Source organism: Myotis lucifugus, unplaced genomic scaffold, assembly GCF_000147115.1.
Source record: "Myotis lucifugus unplaced genomic scaffold, Myoluc2.0 scaffold_83, whole genome shotgun sequence".
Taxonomy (NCBI): Eukaryota; Metazoa; Chordata; class Mammalia; order Chiroptera; family Vespertilionidae; genus Myotis; species Myotis lucifugus.
In genome coordinates, this window is record NW_005871131.1 from 4,766,220 (window position 1) to 4,790,590 (window position 24,371).

At 36.6% G+C, this 24,371-nt stretch overlaps 1 protein-coding gene, 1 non-coding gene and 1 pseudogene across 21 annotated transcripts in view; 1 reads left to right on the forward strand and 2 right to left on the reverse strand.

Annotated features, from left to right (window-relative positions):
- The window catches only part of SLMAP (sarcolemma associated protein), a 156,152-nt gene that overhangs the window by 92,244 nt on the left and 39,537 nt on the right, over positions 1-24,371 (forward strand). For 6 of the 20 annotated variants that reach the window (XM_006090881.3, XM_006090879.3, XM_023755736.1 and 3 more), the window contains 8 exons: positions 1,983-2,078; positions 2,332-2,403; positions 5,284-5,424; positions 6,504-6,641; positions 9,319-9,487; positions 9,575-9,625; positions 10,117-10,167; positions 14,973-15,035. In XM_006090881.3, coding sequence (XP_006090943.1) covers positions 1,983-2,078; positions 2,332-2,403; positions 5,284-5,424; positions 6,504-6,641; positions 9,319-9,487; positions 9,575-9,625; positions 10,117-10,167; positions 14,973-15,035 — 781 coding nt within the window. Of the gene's footprint in view, positions 1-1,982; positions 2,079-2,331; positions 2,404-5,283; positions 5,425-6,503; positions 6,642-9,318; positions 9,488-9,574; positions 9,626-10,116; positions 10,168-14,972; positions 15,036-24,371 lie in introns of those variants that run through there. The other 14 variants (XM_006090884.3, XM_023755732.1, XM_006090885.3 and 11 more) reach the window with 9 other exon arrangements.
- On the reverse strand, positions 6,997-9,230 carry LOC102419402 (annotated as a pseudogene).
- Positions 12,373-12,496, reverse strand: LOC111826484. The gene has a single exon (XR_002829817.1). It is a non-coding gene; the product is annotated as a small nucleolar RNA SNORA33 (small nucleolar RNA).

Consider the following 24,371-nt stretch of genomic DNA (forward strand, 5'->3'; position numbering starts at 1 on the left):
GATGGTCTTAGGTGACCCCTGTGAAAGGGTCGCAACCTACAGGTTGAGAACCCCTGATGTAGTGGAAGTAGTGGTTGTTTGGTGGTTTTGTTTTTAAGTAAAATTTGCAGCTCGAGTGTACTTCCTGAATATTAGGAATGTTTTAGAAGTTTAAAATAAACTTGGCAACTAGTCTCTTATAAGTGTTAGCTGTGTTTTAATGTGGGTTCTGGGCAGGATGGCTTTTATTAGATTCTTTCATCTATACTCTTAGAGTTATATTAAAAACCAGTACTCTAATTCCAATTAGACCAGATTTTTCCTAACCATTATTTATCAAGGATGTGGAGAGCAATAAGTGCATGCTTTAAACCTCAAGTATTGTATTTGAAGCATATGCTTCTTTGTTGAGGTGGCTCAGAGGTATTAGGGTGGTGAGTGTTCTTCTTTAAGGAATAACAGAAATAGAAGAAATGAAGTTTAAAGATATGCCAAAACCACAACTGTGTGAGCATTTCCACCTTGACTTCCATGAAGGAGACCCTCTTAATAGCTATCAAATATTAACAAGTGACCTAGAGATAAGGCTTTACTTGCCAATGTCTTTCTCTGTAAAAACGTTTCTTTGCAGCTGCCAAGTAGTTATATAACTCCTTGACTCCTTAATTACATTCAACAAGTACTTGGATTCTTAACTTATTTTTGGCATATTTAATTGCTAAGTCATATACAGTCACAGAGATAATCAGGACACCTGCAAATGCAGTAGGCTTTGGAAGTGAAGTAATTTCTATAATGTGTTTTTTTAAATAATGTATATATATTTATATGTATATGTATATAACCTTTTAAACAGGAAAAATTAAAAGATACTTTTATTTTAGCTGTCATACCCATGCAGCTAACCCATTAAGATGTATTTGCTCCCAGCCTGTGTGGCTCTGTTGGTTGAGTGTAGTCCCACACACCAAGAATTTACTGGTTCAATTCCCCATCAGGGTACATGCCCAGGTTGCAGGCTTGATCCCCAGTAGGGGGCATGCAGGAGGCAGCCAAGTGCTGTTTCTCATTGATGTTTCTATCTCCTTTTCCTTTCCTCTCTCTAAAAATCCATACAAGCATTTTTTTTAAAAAAAGAAGTATTTGACAAGATTGTTTTGACTTAGTTTGCCGTAAGTTTCATTAGTTTATGATATTGAGAAGATTGAATTGATTGATTTAAAAAGATATTTTTGTTGATTTTTAGAAAGAGAGAGGAATATCAATGGGAGAGGGAAACATTGATCGGCTGCCTCCTGCACACCCCCTACTGGGGATCAAGCCCTGACCTCGTATTGAACTGGCAACCTTTTGGTGCCCTAGATGATGCCCAACCAACTGAGCCACACTGGCCAGAGCGGATTGATTGATATTTATAAAATTTGAGGTTAAAACATTTGTTGGAGCCCTAATCAGTTTGGCTCAGTGGATAGAGCATCGGCCTGCGGACTCAAGGGTCCCAGGTTCGATTCCGGTCATGTACCTTAGTTGTGGGCAGATCCCCAGTAGGGGGTGTGTAGGAGGCAGCTGATCGATGTTTCTCCCTCATTGATGTTTCTAACTCTCTATCCCTCTCCCTTCCTCTCTGTAAAAAATCAATAAAATATATTTTTTTAAAAAAACATTTGTTGGATTCTTCTACTGTGGGTTTTTGTTTCTGTGTGTGTATTTTTTTTAACTCTTGTGAATTATGAGTTAAAAAAAAAAACCAAGGTGACTTGTGTTCTGTTAAAAGGGAAGTTGCTGTTAGAGCACACCTAACAGTAGTACTTGCAGCCAAACAAATGAGGCTAAAATGATGTGACCTGTATATGTATATTTTACAAAGTAGATTTATCATGTTTGAAAGTAAGATACAAAGTGGAATGTAATATGAGAGTATTTTCAGAATGTGCTAAAAATTAATTACTCTTCAAAGGAATCAAGGTGAGTTTATTAGAATCTCTTGTGCTTTGTAATATTAGGAGGCCTTACATCGGGAACAGATGTTGGAACAGAAGTTAGCCACGCTTCAGCGGCTACTAGCCATCACCCAAGAGGCTTCCGATACCAGTTGGCAGGTATTCCAGTTGCCTTTATTTACAAGAAGCATTTAAGTTTAATGTCCCTTAGATGTTGATTAAACTAAAACTAAAATTTTGTAGCAAGCAAAAACAATTTTTTTTTTAATGAACAAATAATGAAAACTTAGCATTTTACACTGGATATTGGTCAGTTTTATGGTTTTCTTTTTTGGGCAGTGGCAGTCTTTTTGATATGTTATTTTTTTTAATTGCTCTGGGATTTTATTTGTATTTGATTTTTCTTCAACAGGCTTTAATAGATGAAGATAGACTCTTATCACGGTTAGAAGTTATGGGAAACCAATTACAGGCATGCTCCAAAGTAAGTATTAATCTCAAGTACATAAAGAAAAATATGTACTTTTTATGTAGCTTCAATTTTTTGTCATTTTAAGTACATGCTAAAAACAATTATACATTTCACTGTTCTTTTAAATCCTTTGTCATTATGTGAAATTTCAAACATACATGTATGTAGAAAGAACTGTATAGTAAATACCCATGTACAACTCTTTATCTTTTTTCACAGTTGATATTTGTTGGAGAATCTGGGTCATTTGTCCTCTATTTCTCTCATTCTGGATTGTTATTTAAACATTCTTCTAGCCCAGCCGGTGTGACTCAGTGGTTGAGTGTTGACCTATGAACCAGAAGGTCACAGGTTCGATTCCGGTGAGGGCACATGCCAGGTTGCAGGCTTGATCCCCAGTGTGGGGCATGCAGGAGTCAAGCCGATACTCTCTCATCATTGATGTTTCTCTCTTTCTCTCTGAAATTAATAAAAATATATTAAAACAAACAAAAACATTCTAACTCCCCATCCCATACCATAAATTGGTAGTTTGATCTAGAGATTTGATTTGATTTAGGTTCAGTTTTTTTTATGTGTGTGTGTTTTTATTTTGCCAATGCACTTCATGAGTGGTATTGTGTACTTTTACCAAGAGGTATCATATGTCTAGTTGTCTTTCTTTTGGGGATATTAGCAGTCATTGATGATCCTTGCCTACATCTGTTGTTTTATTCAAGGTTGTAAAAATGGTGATGTAATTTTATCATCCCTTCATTTACTTGGTTTGCCTAAAGTACACTTTCTTTAGGAAAAAGCAGGGTAAATGGGTTTCTCCCTTTATTACTAGATTTCAAAATAACGAATTGGTTCCTTCTCATCCACCAAAGAATGATCATGAACTATTTTCTCCCCTTAGATTTAATATGTTTGGTGTATTTCGTCCTATAGTGTTTGTTTTTCTTATTGATGCACAATTACCCCATCATTAATCCATGAGAACTTCATGTTGGCACCTGAGTCCTTTTGATAGAACCCTAGCAGACTCTGTCTGATAGCTTCCTGCTTTCATATCAGACAAGACATTCCAGGCTCATCTTGTACATTTCCTGCCTCAGACTTCGGATCAGCTTTTCCCTCTGGTGGTCTTACTCCTTTTGGTTTAACCATTGTTTTAAAATGCGTGGGCCCTTTGAAGGTGATAGATGATTTTTGTCCACAAATGTAAATATTGTGGCTTACAGAGAATATGAAAAATAGCAGAGATAATTCATTTTGTATAGTTGAGAGAAATTCTTAATTGTCTTTGATTTTTTTCTGTTGGAAGTATGCATATATTTGTGAAGGATAATTTACTAATGAAACCTTTTATTGATTGATTGATTTTATTGATTTTAGAGAGAAAGGAAGGGAGAGAGAGAGACAGACAGAGACATTGATTTGTTGTTCCACTTATTTATGCATTCATTGGTTGATTCTTGTATGTGACTTGACTGGAGATCAAAGCTGCAGTCTTGGCGAATCAGAACAACACTCTTACCAAATGAGTTACCTGGCTAGAGCACTAATGCACCTTTTAAATACAACCTCATTTAATTACAGAGCCAACACCATCTGTGTTTGAAGGTATAGTAAACCCTTGATTTTTTGGACCTTGATTTAATGAATTTCAGACTTAATGGACAGAATTTCTGGTCCATATGTCATAGGTGAAAATTAACATCCTGTTAATTTTTAAATGTTTTTAACCAAGATTTGCTTATAATTAAATTAATGGGTGTGTTTTATTTTGTTATTAATTCACTATGATTTTTAACAAATTTTAGCAAATAGGCCATCCGTTGGAGAAAACACTGTAATAATTTCACTGACATAAATAAGTATTACATATCTACAATTCTGGCCTACATATTTAAATCCAAAAGTCACCACTTGTAAACAATTTTAGCATGTGATCACTTTGCCTTGCTTGCGGTAATTAGTTCTGTTTTCTTGGGGCCTGACTTTCTGCAGCAGTTTTTCTCTTCTTTTTTGTTTTTGTTTTTGATTGATTTCAGAGAGAGGAAGGGAGAGGGAGACAGGGATAGAAACATAAGTGATGAGAGAGAATCATTGATTGGTTGCCTCCTGCACTCCTCGCCCCCTACTGGGGATTGATTCTGTAACCCAGGCATGTGCCCTGATAAGGAATCAAACCATGACCTCCTGGTTCATGGGTTGATGATTAACCACTGAGCCACACTGGCTGGGCTTTGCTGCAGCTTTAACTCCTACTGGCTAGGCCACGCCCCAGCCATGTGTATTTGTTTACTCATGGTGATTGGTGAATGCACATGTTTATTAGACCTGTTCATTATAAATTTAAAATTACAGTAACGCATAGAAAACTTTTCTGTGAAATTAAACTTTTCATACATACTTAATTTTAATTATACAAACATGTCTACATAAATAAAACATGTAAACTAATTTGTTAATTTTTAAAAAATATTTTTAATTGATTTCAGAGAGGAAGGGAAGAGGGAAAGAGAGCTATAGAAACATCATTGATGAGAGAGAATCATTGATTGGCTGCCTTCTGCACCCCCGTATTGGGGATCGAGCCCGCAACCCAGACATGTACCCTGACTGGGAATCGAACCATGACCTAGTTCCTAGGTTGATGCTCAACCACTGAGCCACGCCAGTTGGGCAAATTTGTCAAATTTTTAACATAATGTATTCGGGAAACCTTTATTATATTACAGACTTTAGACTTTAACAACACCCCCTCACCCAAATTAGTCCGTTATATCAAGGTTTTACTGTATCTTCATATAGAATTCAAAGAGCATCATAATTTGTTATTTTTTCAAATGGTAAATACTTTCAAAAAATAACTTGACTATAATTATAAATATCTTTTAATCCTAGAATCAAACAGAAGATAGTTTACGGAAAGAACTCATAGCATTACAAGAGGATAAACACAACTATGAGATGACAGCCAAAGAGTCTCTGAGGCGGGTTCTGCAGGAGAAAATTGAAGTGGTTAGAAAACTTTCAGAAGTTGAGGTATTTCAATTTAATAAATATTAAATAGTAATATGATTTTTAAATTTTAGCATAAAATGGCTAATATTTCAGGAAACTTGGATAGTGTTATTTAGCTAGCAAATATTTCCTGCCCGTCAGATGGGAGGGAGCAGCGAGCTGTTCTCATTGTCAGGAATTCTCAACATAACCAATAAAACTATGTGAGTTCTCTTGCTTATGGTCCCTAGTTAGTGATTGAGGAAATAAAAGCCTGACCAGGGCATCTTACTATTTGCTCTCTGCTTAGGATTCATCTTGCACACAATGGACCAGGATATGTGCCAGGGAATTATCTCCTGTCACCTTAGTTTGCTTTTCTTCCAGTTGAGGGTAATCAGTATAAAGCAGAGAATTTACACCAAATGTTTTTACTTTACCCATCCTCCAGAGAGGAAAACTAACTGTCTTAACTTTAAAGATTCAAAGAAGAAATTATCTCTAAGGTCCTTCTTAAGTCTTTTAAACAAATATGATATTCATTGCTTTAAAATGATCTTATTGATAACACAGGTCATTCCTTTGAACCAATGTAAAATTACCACAGAAGTTACCTGTTACTGGATTTGGTTAAAATGCCCATTGTAAACTAAATAGTATACATACCTCCATATAGGGATAGTTTCTATAATAGCTCTATCCCATAGTGACTGATTCACTGACATGTCATTAACTTGACATGCAAGGAAAGAAAGTTGCTAGCTGTTTTATAACTTTCTTATTAAATTGATTGCTGCATATTATTGAACTTGCTTTCAGGAATTGAGAGGCTTAAAATTTTTTCAAGACTAAATAAACGTCATACTCAGTGGCCTTTTAAAAGTGTAATTATATAAAGGTAGCATTCTCTCCTCCCTGTCCCTGTTTTGTTGTGTGTGTTTTTAATTCGTAGTTGTATTTTCTGTTTTAGCATGCATCTGGAGTAAATTGAAATCCTTGTTATTTACATGAAGTTCAGGGCAGATGTTGATTTAGAACAGCCCACAGAGTTACACTTTTTATAAATGGACTTTAGAATGTGGATTAATCCTAAATCAATTGCCTGTAAACTTGAATTGCAGCGAAGTCTGAGTAATACTGAAGATGAATGTACCCACCTGAAGGAAATGAATGAACGGACTCAGGAAGAATTAAGAGAATTAGCCAATAAATATAATGGAGCAGTTAATGAGATTAAAGATTTATCTGATAAACTGAAGGTATGTGTTTACTCAACTTGAAAGTATATTAAGTTAATTGGCCCTATTGCGGAACAGTTGCTGATGTAAAATTTGGTAATCATTGAAATTTATAGTAAAAATAAGGTGCTTATATTTAGCTCAAACCCCATTGCCATAGATAATTGAAAGTCTATAAAAGTTGACATAGTTTCTCTTAATGGAAATAAATAGTCAGTACTTCACAATAGACAGCAAAACCCAAGGTACTCAGACTTTTAAAAAAATTTTGCATCTGCTTATCGTTTGTTTTTTTTCATTTTTGCCAACATTATTTTTAAAAAAACAAACACATTTCCCATTAATGGTTTTAGTCAAGAATGAGAGTACAATAACATAGAAAACCTAAATTTATTTGTTAAGCTATTACAAAGACAAAACAATTATCATGTGGAGTACTTCATCCCAATTTCATGTGTTCTGCTACAGAAACTGAATTAAGAGGCTACAAATGAAAGGATATAACATAACCTAAGAAGCTATAATAGAACAGACTGGTGAAACATGGTGAAAGGAGCAAAAGCTAGTTAGAAGAAAGACTTGTGTTAGTATGTGTGGCTGGGATGTTTCCAAAAAGGCTCCCTAGAGATGCCTGAATGAATTTATCTGGGTCCCAATAGTAAAAAGATCCTTACCCCTGTGGAGAACGAGCAGAGGCCAGATTCATCTGAGATCTTTGTCTTTCTTTTTAAGGGTAAGGGTGTCCTTAGGCCCTAAAGTGGTCTATCTTAGATTCAGCCTCTCTTCCATCCCGTCTACCAACACCTAAGTGCCCGTGCATTTTCACCCCATACCCCTGCTAGATTACGGAAGATACATACACTGAAGGCAGGAATTATAGGCCTACTCAGAAGGTACCTAAACACAGAAAGTTTGGGGATAAAAGATAAACTACAAATACCCTCTTGGTTAAGTAAATTCACCTTGGTTTATAAAGGTCATAGTTTCTTCTGCTGGTGACAACTTGTTGTCTCATACAGTCTGTCTCAAGAAAGAACTGGTTCAGGAAGTTTTGGAGAAGGAAAAATATTTTCATCAACACCCACTCCACAGAGGAAAAGGCACCAGGTTCTCTCCTACAGTTATGAGCAGAATCCCAAAGCAAAATAAAATCATTTTCAGTGATCAACCACTGCATCCTCAAACTGTCCAGCAACTGTGGGTGTAGTATCTACCTCCATCCCATCTTCATAATCCTCTTATTGAATCTTCTGTCTGAACTCCAGCCATGTTATACTGGCTGCTCACAGACTGAGAAAGCATTCCTTCGAATCTCTCCAGTGTGGCCTGGCCTTCGGCCGTTAAGTGGAATAATCCTTCTTCATAGGTGTAAAATGTAGGCATGTCCCCCTGCCCTTGTTCATGTGCTTCCACATCATATTCTTCTCCATCGTAATCATCTGAATCTTCGTCCTCGGGATCTGGATGCAAAGCTTGGCATTCACACATTGCAGTGAACATTGCCTCCAATGCTGATTTATCACTAGGCACAAATCTAAATTCAGCAATAGGTTCAACGTCATCATCACTGTCTTCCTCTTCTTCATCAGTAACAGATTCGTTTGATTCTTCTTCAAATTTGGCATTCACCATAACATATAAATGCTCTCGTGGATAGGCATTTAGGTTCCTAGACACTGCATGCAAACTAATGGTGGGGTATTCCAGTGAGAATCCCAATCCAGAGCCATCTAACCAAGACAGGCAGCTCTCAGTGATGTAAAGAGTGCCGGTGCCCAGGCCCTTCCCGTTCAGCACCGCCTCGGTATCGGGCTGCTGCCGCCGGAGCCCCTCAGCCAACCCGGGTGGCGGGAAACTTTTGAGGAAGCTCCTTGCGGTAGTGAGGGCCAAGATGCAGACCAAGAGGGAGCTGAAGCACAGCAAGACCCAGCTCACCGCATGCCACTCCGGAAGCGATCTGAATCTGCTTACCTTTAGGCAGTCCCAAAGGCAGGGCCCAGCTGTTAGCGTTGAACAAGCCCGCAGAGAACCTTGGAGTGATCTGCTTGCACCCTGTAGCTTCCCAGGGTGCCTTTGACTCTGCTTCCGCTTCAGCTCTCTGTAGCTATAGGGACATATAGGATAAGGACAGACCAGACCATAGGTAACGGCAAGTTGGTCCTTTAAAATGTTATAACTGAGTTTGTGAAGACCCATCTGTATGTAATTCAAACCATGGATTGAGTGGCTAGAAGAGATAACATTTGTTAGAGAAGGCGAGAGCATACCTCTTGTTGGTCTTGTAAAAAGGAGGTTGTTTTGAAAAGTGCTTGTAACCATCATTACTGTAGTTAAACATAATTTTGTTTAAAATTTCAGAATAAGTTTTATTTTAGAACTTATAAACTAATTGCAACAATAGTAATTTCATTGGAAAACCTTATTATTTCCCTCTTTAAAAATCTGTTTTTCATTTTGACCACTTTATTTCTGTATATTGAGCCTACTTGCTTGCTACAAGTTTTTTTCTCCTAGGTGATATGAAGGCATGACCCCAATGCAGATCACTTTTGACATCATTTTGCTATTTACAAATATGTTCTATAATATTGAATATTCTCCTTAGAAGTTTTGTAAATAAAAGCAGTTCTGCTTTAGGTTTCTTAAAACAAGGTCAGGTTTTATTAAATAACGGAATTGTCTATTTCTTTCTCAACAGATAGCAGAGGGAAAACAAGAGGAAATCCAACAGAAAGGACAAGCTGAGAAAAAAGAATTACAACATAAAATAGATGAAATGGAAGAAAAAGAACAGGAGCTCCAGGCAAAAATAGAAGCTTTGCAAGCTGATAATGACTTCACCAATGAAAGGCTAACAGCTTTACAAGGTAAATTAGCTCATCCAGAAATAGATTTAATTTGATTTTTTTTCTTTTTATCTGTGAAATATCTTTTTCTTGGACTTTTATTTACAGTACGGTTAGAACATCTTCAGGAGAAAACTCTTAAAGAATACAGCAGCTTAGGTAGGTGTCATCAAACTTCTTAATTAAAGCTGAATTTTATCATTAAACTTTTGATGTTTACTATCTCACACTGGTTACTTATTTTCTTTAAAAGTGATATTTTACATATCAGGTATAAAGTATCTACACTCTTTCATAAAATTTCCTTTAAAAATATGCTTGATTGCCACCAGTGGGCACCATTGTTTAATCCTTTGAGATGAATGAAATTTTTGTATCTGAGATATTCCACTTAGAGATATTTAAATGAGAAAAATACATGACCAGCAGGATCCTTTTTATTTTTATTTATTTATTTTTTTTTTTGAGGTTCATTGGAAGACTACTAAACAGTCTTTTCTCTGAGTTGATAGAGGATGGCAAGTTGGACACTTCTTGTAAAAATAAGTGTGAAGTGTTAGTAGGAATACAAAATGCCATGGTTACACGAGAGACCAGTTTTAAAGTAATCCTTTCTTTGATCAGGCAATGATACACTGTCTTAATCCTAGGGATACAAGTTGATGACTTCTTACCTAAAATAAATGGAAGCACAGGAAAAGGTAGTGTAAAAAACTTAAATATTTTTCTTTCATGATATCCTTTTATTTAATCAGGATAGAGAGGTCAGGTTTTTATGGTTTTAATTGTTTGGAATGAAAAGCATGCTGTTCATAGACCATTCAGTTCCTTTGTTTTGTAATTCTTAGTGCTGTAATCTATGGTTGGGTATCCTTTGTTATATGGAAATTCTGATTATTCGAATAATAAAATAATATGACTTTCCCCGCACTATATTTTTCAAAGAACTATACTATTATTTTCTTTTAGCAAGTACTGCTTCCTGGGGATAATTGCCCCCCCCCTTTTTTAAAAAAATATTTTTATTGATTTCAGAGAGCAAGAGAGAGGGAGGGAGAGAGATAGAAACATCAATAATGAGAGAGAATCATCGATAGGCTACCTCCTGCATGCCCCCTGCTGGGGATTAAGCCCACAACTTGGGCATGTGCCCTGACCAGGAATCTAACCATGACCTCGTGGTTCTGTAGGTTGATGCTCATTTTTTATATTTGTGCCCCAGCCAAGAGTTTACTTAACAGCCTATTGAGCCCTTGAACATGTCATAGAAATTGCTTTTTTATTCATTTATTTCATAGATCAGAGAAAGCAGGGCCAGTCATTCTGCCATCTGAAAAATCCTTTATTAGTTCGTGATACTATGATCCTTTTTTCTGGATAGTTTGGGTAATCTCTTGCCAAAAATCTATAGCCACTATTGGTTTTCTTCCTATTACATGGGGTACTTTTACCCAGGCTTCTAAATTCCTTCACTCATCAAAATACCAACATACTCCTCCCTTCCCCATCTATCCAACTTTAATTGAGTACCAAATAAGTGCCAGATTCTGCATTAGATGGTTGGAGTATAGAATGAATAAAACTGTTTTCTGTGTTTGCAAATCTGTGTGCCTCTCAGCTCAGTTTTTATACAGATGTTAGTAGAAGATATCAAGGTTGATACCCAGAACTTCTTAAATATTTTTTTCTTGTATAAGGGGATATCTTTCTAGTTCTTGGGCAGCAATCAAACTCTGATAAAGTTAGAAGGCACTTTTTTTGTTTATTTTGCTTTTATTTGTTTTTTAATCAAGTACTGGCAAAATAGGCTCAGGTAATCGTGTTTATGTAAGCTGCAAAGTCAAGACCTAATATTGAATATGTAATGAATTTTGAAACTAAATTTTTAAAAAGTTTCACTAATCATTGTTATTTGACTGGTCTTTTTATAAAATATATTGACATTTTAAAATTCCAATTTGAGTTTCAACTTGAGAATTTTTAAAGGTGTAGTTTTATTCATTGTACTTTTTTCTGTCTCTTAAGTATATTCAGCAAACAAATGTAAAATGACTTAAGTGGTCTAAAAGCTTGTCATCCTTAAATGATTTTGTTTTCTGTTATTATTTTGCCTTTTTATTATCTTTCTGGCATGTACATTTTTTCAAATACATCACCCTTTTGATTTAGCATGCATTTATTTAATATATTAGTGTTCACTCAAGCTGAAAACATTCTGTTTCTTCAGTTAAGAGATTCCTTGAATATATACTGAACCATCTTTATACTATTTAGAGTTGTCAAATTACTGCTTACATTTTTTTGCCAGTTCCAATTGATGTATATGAGAATACTTGTAGATAACTCCTTGATTTAAGACTGAATAAGAGACTTGGGATACTTTAAGGTATTCCTTGCTATTACTATTTTTCCCTGCTGGTGTGTTTGTTTTTTGAATGGTGATAAGTTGAGTAGTGTGAGAGTGACTAATGGAATATCTTTAAAGAAACGGAGTAGTAAATATCTGGATATGCACAAAAACTTCATTATACCAGATTTAGTTACAGAGTGGATTTTGGAATAAGATGGATCTATTCTGAATTATTTGTGATAAAATAACAAACCAGTTATCAAGTATTCCAATGTTACCAAAGTCCATAGCCATAATGGGCTATCAGACATGATTTTAACTAAAATTACTCTATCAATAATAGAAAGACAGCTAAATATAGAAGTAAGAGAATATTTCAAAAATGCCTAGAGATGTTAAGATTAAAACTTCTATAAACTCCATTTTTGAAATTAAATCTAACATAGCTACTAGAAGTACAGGTTTGTACTATAAATTTTAAATATATTTTTCTAATTAGCATAATTTGAATATATTTTAGAGGGTCTAGAAAAGCACTGTCTAATACTTTTTTTCTTCTTATAGCCAGTTTCAGGGACCTTAATAACTTCAATGTCTGTAAGGCTCATAACATGGCTTTACTATTGCTAGCTTTCTCTAAATTTCTGAGAAAAACGAGAGCCACATACATAATTTAAAATTTTTTGGTCACTACATTGAAAATATAAAAAGAAACAGGAAAAAATTTAATAATATTGCTAAATAACTCACTATATCAAAAATATTGTTTTAACATGTCAATATTAAAAGATTATAAATGAAGTATTTCACATTCTTTTTTCTTTAATAAGTTTTTGAAATCAGTCTATATTTGTTTTACACTTACAGCAGATGTCACTTTTTAAGGGCTCAGTAGCCACAAGTAACTAATGGCTACAATATTGGACAACACAGGTATAATCAATAAAAATCCATAGGAAATTCATATGTATAAATAAAATGCATTTTAAGTATCGTGGATCTCTATTATGTTTCCGTATCTGTCTTTTTCTTTATATCCCTACAACCCTATTTAGTGTCATAGACGCTCCACACTCCTTTTGGATTATCACTAACATCTTTTATAGTTTTGGCAAAGTGAGTTCCCAAGGGCCAGAATTCAAATAATAGGGTATTAAAAGTGTCATGATACAATCCTTTACATATATTATCTGAAAGAGATTTCTCTAATGTATCTCAGGAGATGGCTTTGTGGAAGTCATATGTATATTTATCTTTTCATATTAACCTTGTATTTTATCTAAACTGGTATAGGAAATATTTTCATGTAGAATCCTGATATTAAAATCAGAGTAGATGAAAGGGTGATTTTTGGCTTGGTGACTAATGGTGGGATGTCCTGCATTAATCAATGTCATCTAAAGTCCTTTGATGTTAGTTTGAAATTTGGTTTCAAATAAGTTTTATGAAGTCCTTTAGTTAGGTTAAAATTTGGTTTCAAATGAGTTTTCATATTTAGCAGTGATGTTTGTATAGTTTGAGTTCTAAAAAATGTTATAGCTCAGATAGGATTTATGTAAAACAGCTTTTTTTATCTTGGTAATTGCTGTTGAATTGAGCGATCCTGTTTTGGATTTTTTGGCTCCAATTGGCAAATGCTATTTATTAGACATTTTTTAAATTTCAAATTTCTGTTGCAGTTAGTCTTTTTCTTTTTGGGGACTATATTTTATCTTTGTTCTGGATATGTAAGGCATTGGTCTCTAAAACATTTTCACAATCTTTCTTCCTATGTTTTTGTCTTATACTGAGGGTGCTTATAGACTGGAGGCTCTGCACTCATGTAACTAGATAAAGGAACGTGAAGAAGGTTGTCAGTAAGGATGTCAAGGGGGCTAACGAGTGATCAGGGTAGGAGATTTCTGTCCCTCAAGCAAAGTTGAGATGAAGGGTGAGGAAGAAGAAGGAGAAGAGAAAAAAGGGTTTTACAGAATGGTACTAACTCATTGTCCTCTGTGACAGGTTGTAGTGCTTTCACACCTTCCAGATAGTCATCATGTTGGAGTATATTTTTAACACTTGAACTTCTCAAAGATAAAAATATGTAATTGAAAGATGTTATCCAGATCTAGAAATTAACTATTTGAATCAAAGTAAAGATTATTGTAATAAAAGAACTAAAACTTTTATTAAACTACTGTGTTAGATTTTGATTCTCTGCATCCATTAAAAACCAAAAACCAAATTCTGTTTGACCTGAGGAAAACCATTTACCAAGCTCTTATTTTCAAATATGCAGGCATTCATTTTAATCATTTGGACAGAAATAAATAATGTAGTGCTTTGATAGTATATGAATACAGATTAAAAGGCTCAAAAGGTAAGATTGGCCCTGGTCTGGTGGCTCACATGGTTGGAGTGTTGTCCCATACACCAAAAAAGTTGTAGTTTGATTCCCAGTCAGGGCATATTACTAAGTTTTGGGTTAAATCCCCAGTTGGGAGGCACCTGATTGGTGTCTCTCTCTCTCTCTCTCTCTCTCTCTCTCTCTCTCATTCTCTCTCTCTCTCTCTCCCTCTCCTGCTTCTCTTCGTCTCTAAAAATCAATGAAAAACATATCCTCGCATGAGGATTAAAAAGAAAATTATGTTTTAAAAAAGGAAGACTGAAATGAAAGTTTAAAAATTAAAATATTACATCATTTTCTTTAAAATTTTAAAGGTATTCTTAAAATATCTTTTCCTCTTAACTCAGATGAATAGTTTCAAAGAGGGACTGTTAGAGAACAGTCATTTGAAAATGTATTTAGTAAGAACAAATGTAAAATTTTGAAATTAAGATTATTTATTAAGCTCTCATAGAGAAAAGTATGTTTTTAAAATATTACAAAGTTTTTAAAGCAATATTTTTCTATGGTTTTCTTGAACACTTTGGATAGAAACTGCACCTTTAAAAGCTAACCATTCAGGGTATAAAATAATGATTATATAACTACAATTTTTAGTCATTTCACTTTTAACTCCAAAAATGTCTGCTGTTAGTATTAAAATATATTAAACTTTTATTAATGGCATTCAGAATTACCCATGTTAAAACATTTCAGTTTTTCTACCTTTGCTGTTGGTTTTCAAAAACAGCAACAAACTATATCCTTAAAGGTGTTTCTTTCTTTATTAGAGCACTTGCTTTCAAAGAATGGCGGGGACTGCACTTTTATTCATCAATTCATAGAATGCCAGCGTGAGTACAGAGTATTTTTCCCATCGATTTTAATGAAGTGAGGGGCTGAAATTGAGAAATGAGAGGGAGAATGAAGATCTCAACATGTTTGTTATTGTGGTGGTGCGCAAAGGACCATCTTCAGATAGCAGTGAACCCCTTCATACTGTTTATGTTTCTCTCTTTTGAGAAAAATATTTCTGTTGCAATATGAACATTTCATATGGCCCACAAAAACAAAGAGAAAGTTTCAAACTTGTTAATTAAAAATCATTGTTGAGCAGGGAAGAAAATAGAATGTCTACACCTAAGCTTAAGAGAGAGTAATATTAACCTGTTTTATTAGGGCTTAAGTCACAGATTTGGATTTTGAGGTTCTTAAATAAATTTCTTAAATGGTGCATAAAACAATGGTTTACTTTAGGCACTCAGGTATGAAAATGACCTTAGGGTAGCAGGAGCTTTCTAGGGAAGGAGTAGCAACAGATTGTCCTATAGTCTGACATGAACTACCTCCCCTTGGGCTACCTTTAATAATATTTTTAAAATAGATAGGTTGACTTTTGAGGTGATTTATACCTCTGCTGAATTCTGAACACAAGTATTGTGAATTCCCACTTACTTGAAAATTACGTGGCTACTTAAATTTATAACAGTCACAAGCTTGAGGTAGTGTCTTCATCTCGTTAGTGACAATTAAAGGTCACTGTGCATAGTAAAATTCATTGATGACTTCTATACTTTTTCCTATCAGACACACACTTTGTCAGGCATTTTTCTCTTCCTCTTTACTCTCTTGTTTTTGAAATGAGTGGTTTTTTCAAGTTTCTGTGCTCATGAAGTCACTTAGTGGGTGTGCATGCACGTGTGGTATGCTTCCCTCCCACCCCATCTAAGAGTATTTGAGGTTATAAGGGTTACTCCTGGTAATTATAGCAGACATTAACTCAACAGATCAAATGTTATACTCCTTAGAGATGCTTTAGGGATTTCATTTAATAGTGTTACAAGAGCTTCTGTTTTAGTCCATTTTAGAGACTATAATATTGAGTGGAAGTTTAATATTACTTTGAGGCAAATGATTTAATAGATATGACATATTTCTTTCTCCTTTAAAATTTTATAAAGCAAAAATAAGTGCATCTTTTTATCTTTTGATAACTAAATATCACTTTTACAGGAAATTGGCACAGGGATTTGGGGCAAAATAATTGGTACCCACTGAAACCAACTTAGAGTAGAATATATAATATAAACTATAAATCTTTAGGAGAAGGATTTTATACTTAGTTTTATTACATGTGACCATTTTTAAATGTTATTTTTATTTTGACTTTTGGGATTTATATTTGAACGCAAAGATAAATATAACTATCTTTTTTACTTTGGGGATTTATATTTGAACACAAACAGAGAACTATCAAAAGAATGTAATACTAAGTTACAATTTGCAAAAATAACTTAAAATATTATAAAATGTGTAAAGTATTTACCTGTAGTTGTAATGCAGAACAAAGTTTGTATTAAAAAAAAAAACAACTTTGGAAACTTTTATTGGGTTGCAGGGAGAAAATGAACCAAATAAACATTCAGAGGTAGAGCAGAAGTTGAGTAAATTACAGCAATCCCCTCAATGGGGATATTAGCCAATAAGATGTTTATGGGGACTATGTAATGGCATGGTAAAATGCTAAATGTGGTACTCGGGGATTGGGGCTGGTGGTGGATAAGAATTAAAGTCCTGTTCTTATGGAAAAAGAATGAACCAAAGAACGGGGGACAAGTATTTCTAGACATTTGAATCCATTTAGTCTCTGAGTGCAAATAGTGAAAGTTTGGACTGTAGGTTCAGGTAGCTAGGGATATAGCCCATTATATGAATGTGTTTGGTTCCTGAGTTTCAGTAGCAAGAGTTTGGTTAATGAGAATTCTAGTTTTATATTAAAACTAGGGGCCCAGTGCACAAATTTGTGCACCTGAAAGGAACTGTGGGCCGCGAAGCTGCGGTGGACACAGGGGCGGGTCTTGGCCCATCCTCTACCTTGGCCAGCCCCGCTCCCACTGCTGCTGCTCCCAGTGGCGCAGAGGATTGGGGACGGCGCCAATAGTGGGTACGAGCAGGGCCGGCACCGTCAGTAGGTGTGAGCAGTGGCTGCTGCCACAATTGCCCCTCAGGAGCAGGGGGAGGTTAAGAAGCCCTCAGAGGCGATTGGGGCCGACAGCTGCTGCTTACACCTGCTGAAGGTGCCAAGCAATCAGCACCGGTGCCGGCTGTGGGTATGAGTGGGGCCGGCTCTGGCAGTAAGTGTAAGCCGTGGCTCTGGCACTGGCAGCAGGTGCGAACAGGGCCGTGACCAGCGGTGGGTGCGAGCGGTGGCTGCCAGCCCTGATCACCCCTCAGGAGCAAGGGGAGGTGGAGAAGCACTGGGGTGATCAGGGGCGGCAGCCGCCGCTCACATCCACTGATAGCGCTGAGTGATTGGGGCCGGCGCCAGGATCCGGCAGCGGGTGTGAGCAGGGCTGGTGCCAGTAGCAGGTGCAGCCACCGGCAGCAGATGTGAGCACCCGGCGTGACTATGATGCTTGGGAGCAAAGAATTTTCAGTAATCACCAGAGGCTCACCCAGATGACAGCAACTGGCCCCCCGCCTTGGTCTGGTGCCCCTGCTCACCTGCTCCACCATCCTGCCATGGCTGATGCCCGCCATGTTCTGTGCTCTGCTGCTGATGCCCGCCATGTTTCACATGTGCCCCCTGGTGGTCAGCGCATGTCATAGCAACTGGTTGTTTGGTCGTTCTGCCGTTTGGTCTATTTGCTTATTAGGGTTTTATGTATATAGATTTTCCAAATATGTTTTGTTCCTTAAATTTGGATAGCCAGAGTTGGCATAGTAATGGTTATCTCTAGTTCGATTTGTTGTTACAGGGGACATTTTCATTATTTTATGACAAGCTGCCATTATAAAAATTGTTGTGTGTAATAAGTATTATGGCAAGCAAGGCAATTAGCAAAAATCTTCAAGTGAACTTCTGAAATAATTTTGGATTATTTTTTGACAAGCACAATCAAGCTTTTTACTATTATTTTTATTGATAGGCATCTTGAGCTGATTTATGATCTTGAACATGAAATATATATTCTGTGAGCAGAGACACTTCATGTTCTTGTTTCCAATCTTGTAGAAAGCGAATGTTAAATACCTAGCTTTCATTATTTACCGTACTTGTATACTAAATTCACCTGTGTTTTAAAAATTAGAAAGCCAATAGTTCACTTCTGTAGGATTCTGCATGTCTGTTTTTAATTTATTGAGAGATTTTTTTCAGTTTATGTGTATGAATCTATAAGAAACAGTGTGGTTAGTGGCTCTCTCCATTATAAAGTAATTTTGAGGAAATTAATGGAGTTGGAGCACATTTCTATTTGTTTTCTTTTTATGGTAAAACACACTGTGTTTCTTTTTATTCTTTTTAGGAGAAAAGCTTTTCATCCCAGGCAAAGAGGTTAGATTTGAACAGACTTTATAAATATAACCTTTTGCATAATTCCAGAACTGTGAAGTAAATTTTCTGTATAAAAATACACTATATAAAACCTACAATTAACCAGTAACTTTAATAAAATTTGCTAAAAAGGCCTAGCAGTATTTCCTTCAGAGTTTCAAGGATGAGGTTTAAAGAGAACTTCACATTCTATGTTCCCTGCAAATTTTATTCAAGGTTTACCATGAAACTTAATGTATTGAAACTTTTGTGTTCCGCTAAAGATGCTTTCTCAGTTAAATTGTGCATCTCTAAATCTGTTTCATATGTATTTTTGAACTCTATCACTTGATTAACTTGTATTCTGAGTGAAAAGATAAAGGGTAAAAGGGGGAGAATCTGAGGACATGGAGACCTGCCATTACTTAGCCTTCTCTGGACCCTGACTCATTGCTCTTCCTACTGTTTGTCCAGGAGAGGGCAGAGGCATCAATGCTGGATGCCAGAGGAACTTTCCTCTGAGGGCTCCTTTGTAGAGGTAAATTATGCCCTCCCCCAAGGGCATCTCCCTTTTATGATGGTCAAAAAGTGCCCTGAAATAAACCTCACATCTTTGAATTCTTTGTTTTTTAAATTTTATTTTTATCACCATTTATCTACACCCTCTTCCACCTCCACCAACCCCCCTCCATCTTTGAATTCTTAATCTGTGCTTATTAGAAAACTTAAAGGTTTTTATTGTTATTAGGCAAGAGTCTATCTAATTCTTTTAATATTTCATGTCTTACTGGGTTTTTTTTCTGATTTTTGAAAACATTTTTTATTGGTTTCAGAGAGGAAGGGAGAGGGATAGAGAGATATGAGAGAGAATCATTGATCGGCTACCTCCTGCAGGCCCCACTGTGGGGATCAAACCTGCAACCCGGGCATGTGCCCTGAATGGGAATCGAACCATAACTTCATAGATCAGCACTCAACAACTGAGCCACTTTAGCTGGGTGATTTTTTTCCCTGACTTAAAAAAAAATTCTCTCCCTGCCTCCCAGTCCATTTTGAAATCACAGTCACTATCTGTGTATGTCATTCCCTCCTCCCTTCTTTTAAGGCTTTGCTTCACATAGAAATTGCCTTATGTGGAGTGATGAATGCATGGAATCTCTTGCTCTTGTGATTGTTTTCATCACTATGAGATCAGTCTCTCTGAACAATCTTTGGATTAGTCTGATTACATATTCTACTTAAAACATATTTAAAATTTTTCATTTTTTAAACTTTTATTTTCCTCAGCCAAAGCACTTTATTTATGACAAAGAATAGAAAACACTTGGTGTGGTTCCCACCCTACTCATATTAGTTTATGGCCTCATTAAAAGAAAACTCCTGAGTTTAAACTAGATGTTACTAATTTTCTCTTTCTTTATTCTTAAAGTAGTAGTCCAGCCTAGGATATTGGAGGGATTTTGTTTATTTGTACCAATCATTTCCCGGGTGAGCTATCTTTCTAACATTTGTTTCTGTGTTCTTAAAATTGGCCCATTTCATTTAGTTTTCAATCTATCTTGAAATTCCAGTTTTTTCTCTTATTTATTATTCCTTATTCTTATGTTTTTGGACAAATAGCTTCTGGAATTGTTTTTATAAAAATGTAGGCTATCTTCTGTAGCAAGAATTGCTTTAATTAATTTTATTTTGCTGCAGAAACAAATCTGCCTTGTAAAAACCTACATTATTAAAATTAACAAAGTCACGGGACCTCCCCTAATGAGGTAAAAAAGCTCTCTATTTTGTGAACTGCTACTTTCTGAAGGGAAATAAATTGTTGGTTTTATTATAAATGCTGATTGTTTATATTTACTTTTATTGTATCTTGATGTTAATTCTAATGTCAGTTTATTTACTGTATTTCCTTTTAATGATCTGTTATTAGATGACTTCAGCTCATTTTCATTTATGATATTTAGAATAGGATCAGAGGGATCTTTTTTTTCTTTTTCTTTTTTTAAATTCTCACCAGAGGATATTTTTTCCATTGATTTTTAGAGAGCATGGAAGGGAGGGAAAGAGAAAGAGAGCAAAACATCGATGTGAGAGAAACATATCAATTGGTTGCCTTCCATACATACCATGAGGGTGGGGATCCAACCTGCAACCCAAGTATGTGCCTTTGATGGAGAATCGAACCCTTGACCCTCTGGTGCATGAGCCAATGCTCTAATCAACTGAGCCACACCAGCCAGAGCAGCATCATAGGGTTGTTGATGTGAATTCTGATTTGTTCCCTCACACTGGGCAGTTGACCTCTTTATACTTCAGTTTCCTCATTTATAAAATGGGATGGCCCTGGCTGGTATAGCTCAGTTGGTAGGAGTGTCATCCTGTACACCAAAAGGGTTCAGGTTCAATTCCCAGTCTGGGCACATACCTACGTTGCCAGTTTGATTCCCGGCCCCAGTTGAGGTGCTTTCGGGAGGCAACTGATCAATATTTCTCTCTTTCTCTCCCTTACCCTCTCTCTAAAAATCAATGAAAATGTCCTCAGGTGAGGATTAAAAAAGTAAAATAAAATGGGATGGTAGTACCTACTTCATAGGATCAATATGAGAATTAAATGAGATAATATTAACATTCTAATGTATGGCACACATGTTAACTGGTAGGTAGAAAACTTACTCATGGGGCGGGGGTGGTTGAAGCAACTTGTTTTCCTCGTTTTTATTCCCAGTCACAAGATAATGAAAGCTGATTGATCTGGCTTTTTTTGTTCCTATTAAAGTAATATGTTTCTGACAATCTAGAGATTAACTTTTTAATTACCAGTATCAATGCCATTTTAAAAATTTGGTCTCAATCACATTATTTTGATGCCTTACTCATAACATTATTTTTTGGATAAAACCTAACTATGAGTTTAAAAATATTTTTCAGGGTGACAGTTATAACAGCAGATTATGTAGTTCTTTTATATTCATCTAGTATTCTTCTCTCTGTCAGTATAAGATCCCTAGCTAACTGACATCAATGTCTGAGAGTCAGTACTGTTAGTTTCTGCTTCAATTAGTTGTAGCTGTCATGTGAAAAAAGGTGGCTCTTGTCAGGAAAGCAAGATGGCGGCATAGGTAAATACCTGAAATTGCTGCCTCGCACAGCCACTTCAAAAATACAACTTAAAGACAAAACGGACATCATCCAGAACCACAGGAAGGCTGGCTGAGTGGAAATTCTACAACTAGAAGGAAAGAGAAAAGCACACTGAGATTCAGAGGAGGTGCGGAAGTAAAGTGCAGAGGTACAGAAAGGGCTGGCAACTGAGGACGCGGTTGTCTTTTTCAATTGGGAGGGAGTCACAAGCTCCCAACTGCTCTGAACTCCAGTTCTGGGCAAGTCTCTGGGGACCCAGACTCATACGGGGAGAAACTGGACTGTTTGGCATCGGTCGGAACTTGAGGACGGCTTTCTCTCAGAGGTGCTTTCAGCAATTACTGCAGGACACTGAGACCCAGGGCCTCTTAGGGCAGGACTGAGGATCAGCCATAGCTGTTTGCTCCGCCCTGTTGATTCCCTGAGACCCCGCCCCACCCAAGCTGTGCACAGAGGCTTTTGCATATGAATGGCCTGGCACTTTGCAATCTAAAATTACCTAACAAACTGCAGCTGGGTCAGAGAGACCAAGAATTTCCAAAAGAAGGCCCAAGGCCCCACAGCAGCTTGCATTGCTTCACAGCTGGGCTTCATCTGGGCACCTCCAAACCCCAAACAAAGAAGAGGAATCTGCAGATCTCTCCATAACTCCTGCTGGGTAGCGTCAGGCAGAGGCTAAATTAGCACCTTCTTAGAGATCCAAGAGCCAGTGTACCCAGTGCTCAGAGTGGGACCATCCAGATTACAACTCCTCAGATCCATAAGGGACACACTCAGGGGGCAGACTCAGTGAGCACCAAAGCCCCGTTGAAGCAAGTCTTGCCCCAGAAGGGTGTCTCCAGCACAGAAGTTCTCCCACTGCAGACACAGCTGATTCTCACAGCCAATTGGCCTGGAGGTCAATTCCTTCCAGTGATACCTACAACAGTCAAGGCTTAACTACAACAAGACTGTGCACAAAGCCCACAAAGGGGTGCACCAAGAGTGTCCACCTCAGGTAATTGGGAAGGCTGAGCCACTGGGCCCTATAGGACACCTAGCACACAAAGCCACTCTATCAACACAGGGAAGCATAAAAAATTCGGAGACAAAGAAACAGGTCACAAATGACAGAAATGGAGGAAAGCACACTACTGGATATAGAGTTCAAAACCACACTTATAAGGTTTTTCAAGAATTTTCTAGAAACCACCAATAAATTTAGTGAGACCCTCAAGAAATCTAGCGAGACCCTCGAGGTTATGAAAAAGGACCAACTAGAAATTAAGCATACATTGACTGAAATAAAGAATATTATACAGAGTTCCAACAGCAGCCTAGAGGATCACAAGAATCAAGTCAAAGATTTGAAATACGAAGAAGCAAAAAACACCCAACCGGAAAAGCAAAAAGAAAAAAGAATCCAAAAATATGAAGATACTGTAAGGAGCCTCTGGGACAACTTCAAGCGTACCAACCTGCAAATTATGGGAATGCCAGAAGAAGAGAGAGCGCAAGGTATTAACCTATTTGAAGAAATAATGACAGAAAACTTCCCCTACCTGGTGAAAGAAATAGACTTACAAGTCCAGGAAGCACAGAGAACCCCAAACAAAAGGAATCCAAAGAGGACCACACCAAGACACATCATAATTAAAATGCCAAGAGCAAAAGACAAAGAGAGAATCTTAAAAGCAGCAAGAGAAAAACACTTAGTTACCTACAAGGGAATACCCATACGACTGTCAGTTGATTTCTCAACAGAAACTATGCAGGCCAGAAGAGAGTGGCAAGAAATATTCAAAGTGATGAATACCAAGAACCTACAACCAAGTTTACTTTACCCAGCAAAGCTATCATTCAAAGTTGAAGGTCAGATAAAGAGCTTCACAGATAAGAAAAAGCTAAAGGAGTTCATCACCACCCAACCAGTATTATATGAAATACTGAAAGGTGGTCTTTAAGAAGACGAAGAAGAAGAAAAAGGTAAAGATACAAATTATGAACAACAAATACACATCTATCAACAAGTGAATCTAAAAATTAAGTGAATAAAAAATCTGATGAACAGAATAAACTGGTGAATATAATAGAATCAGGGGCATAGAAAGGGAGTGGACTAACAATTCTCTGGGGGAAAGGGGTGTGGGGGGTGCGAGAAGAGACTGGACAAAAATCATACACCTATGGATGAGGACAGTGGCGGGGAGGGGTGTAAGGGCAGAGGGTGGGGTGGGAACCGGGTGGAGGGGAGCTATGGGGGGGGGGGGGAAGAGGAACAACTGTAATAATCTGAACAATAAAGATTTAATTTTAAAAAAAGAAAAGAAAAAAGTGGCTTGTTAGCTTTAAGAACTTAATCACACCTCTGCTCCACTGGAGCTTCTTTTGACTACATCGTTTGCTTTGTTCCTAATTTTTATTTAGTGTGCATAGTAGTGTAGTTAGTGCATAATTTATTTTTATCAACCAGGAAATAAATTTGGTTATGATAGTTTTTGCAACTCCATCATGTTATCTGACTAAACTAAGTGTTTAATGATGGTTCTCAAATATTTTCAAACTTATACTCATCAGTTCTATTCCTTGGTAGGTTCCTTACAGAAATGCTTGCACATATATATTGGGTACGAATTTAAGAATTTTCATAGCCACATTATTTACAGTACTTCAGAAGAGCCCAAAAGACGTCAGTAGTCAAATGGATAAATACACTGAGGTATATTGGATAAAAGAAGCCTGATACAACAGAATATAT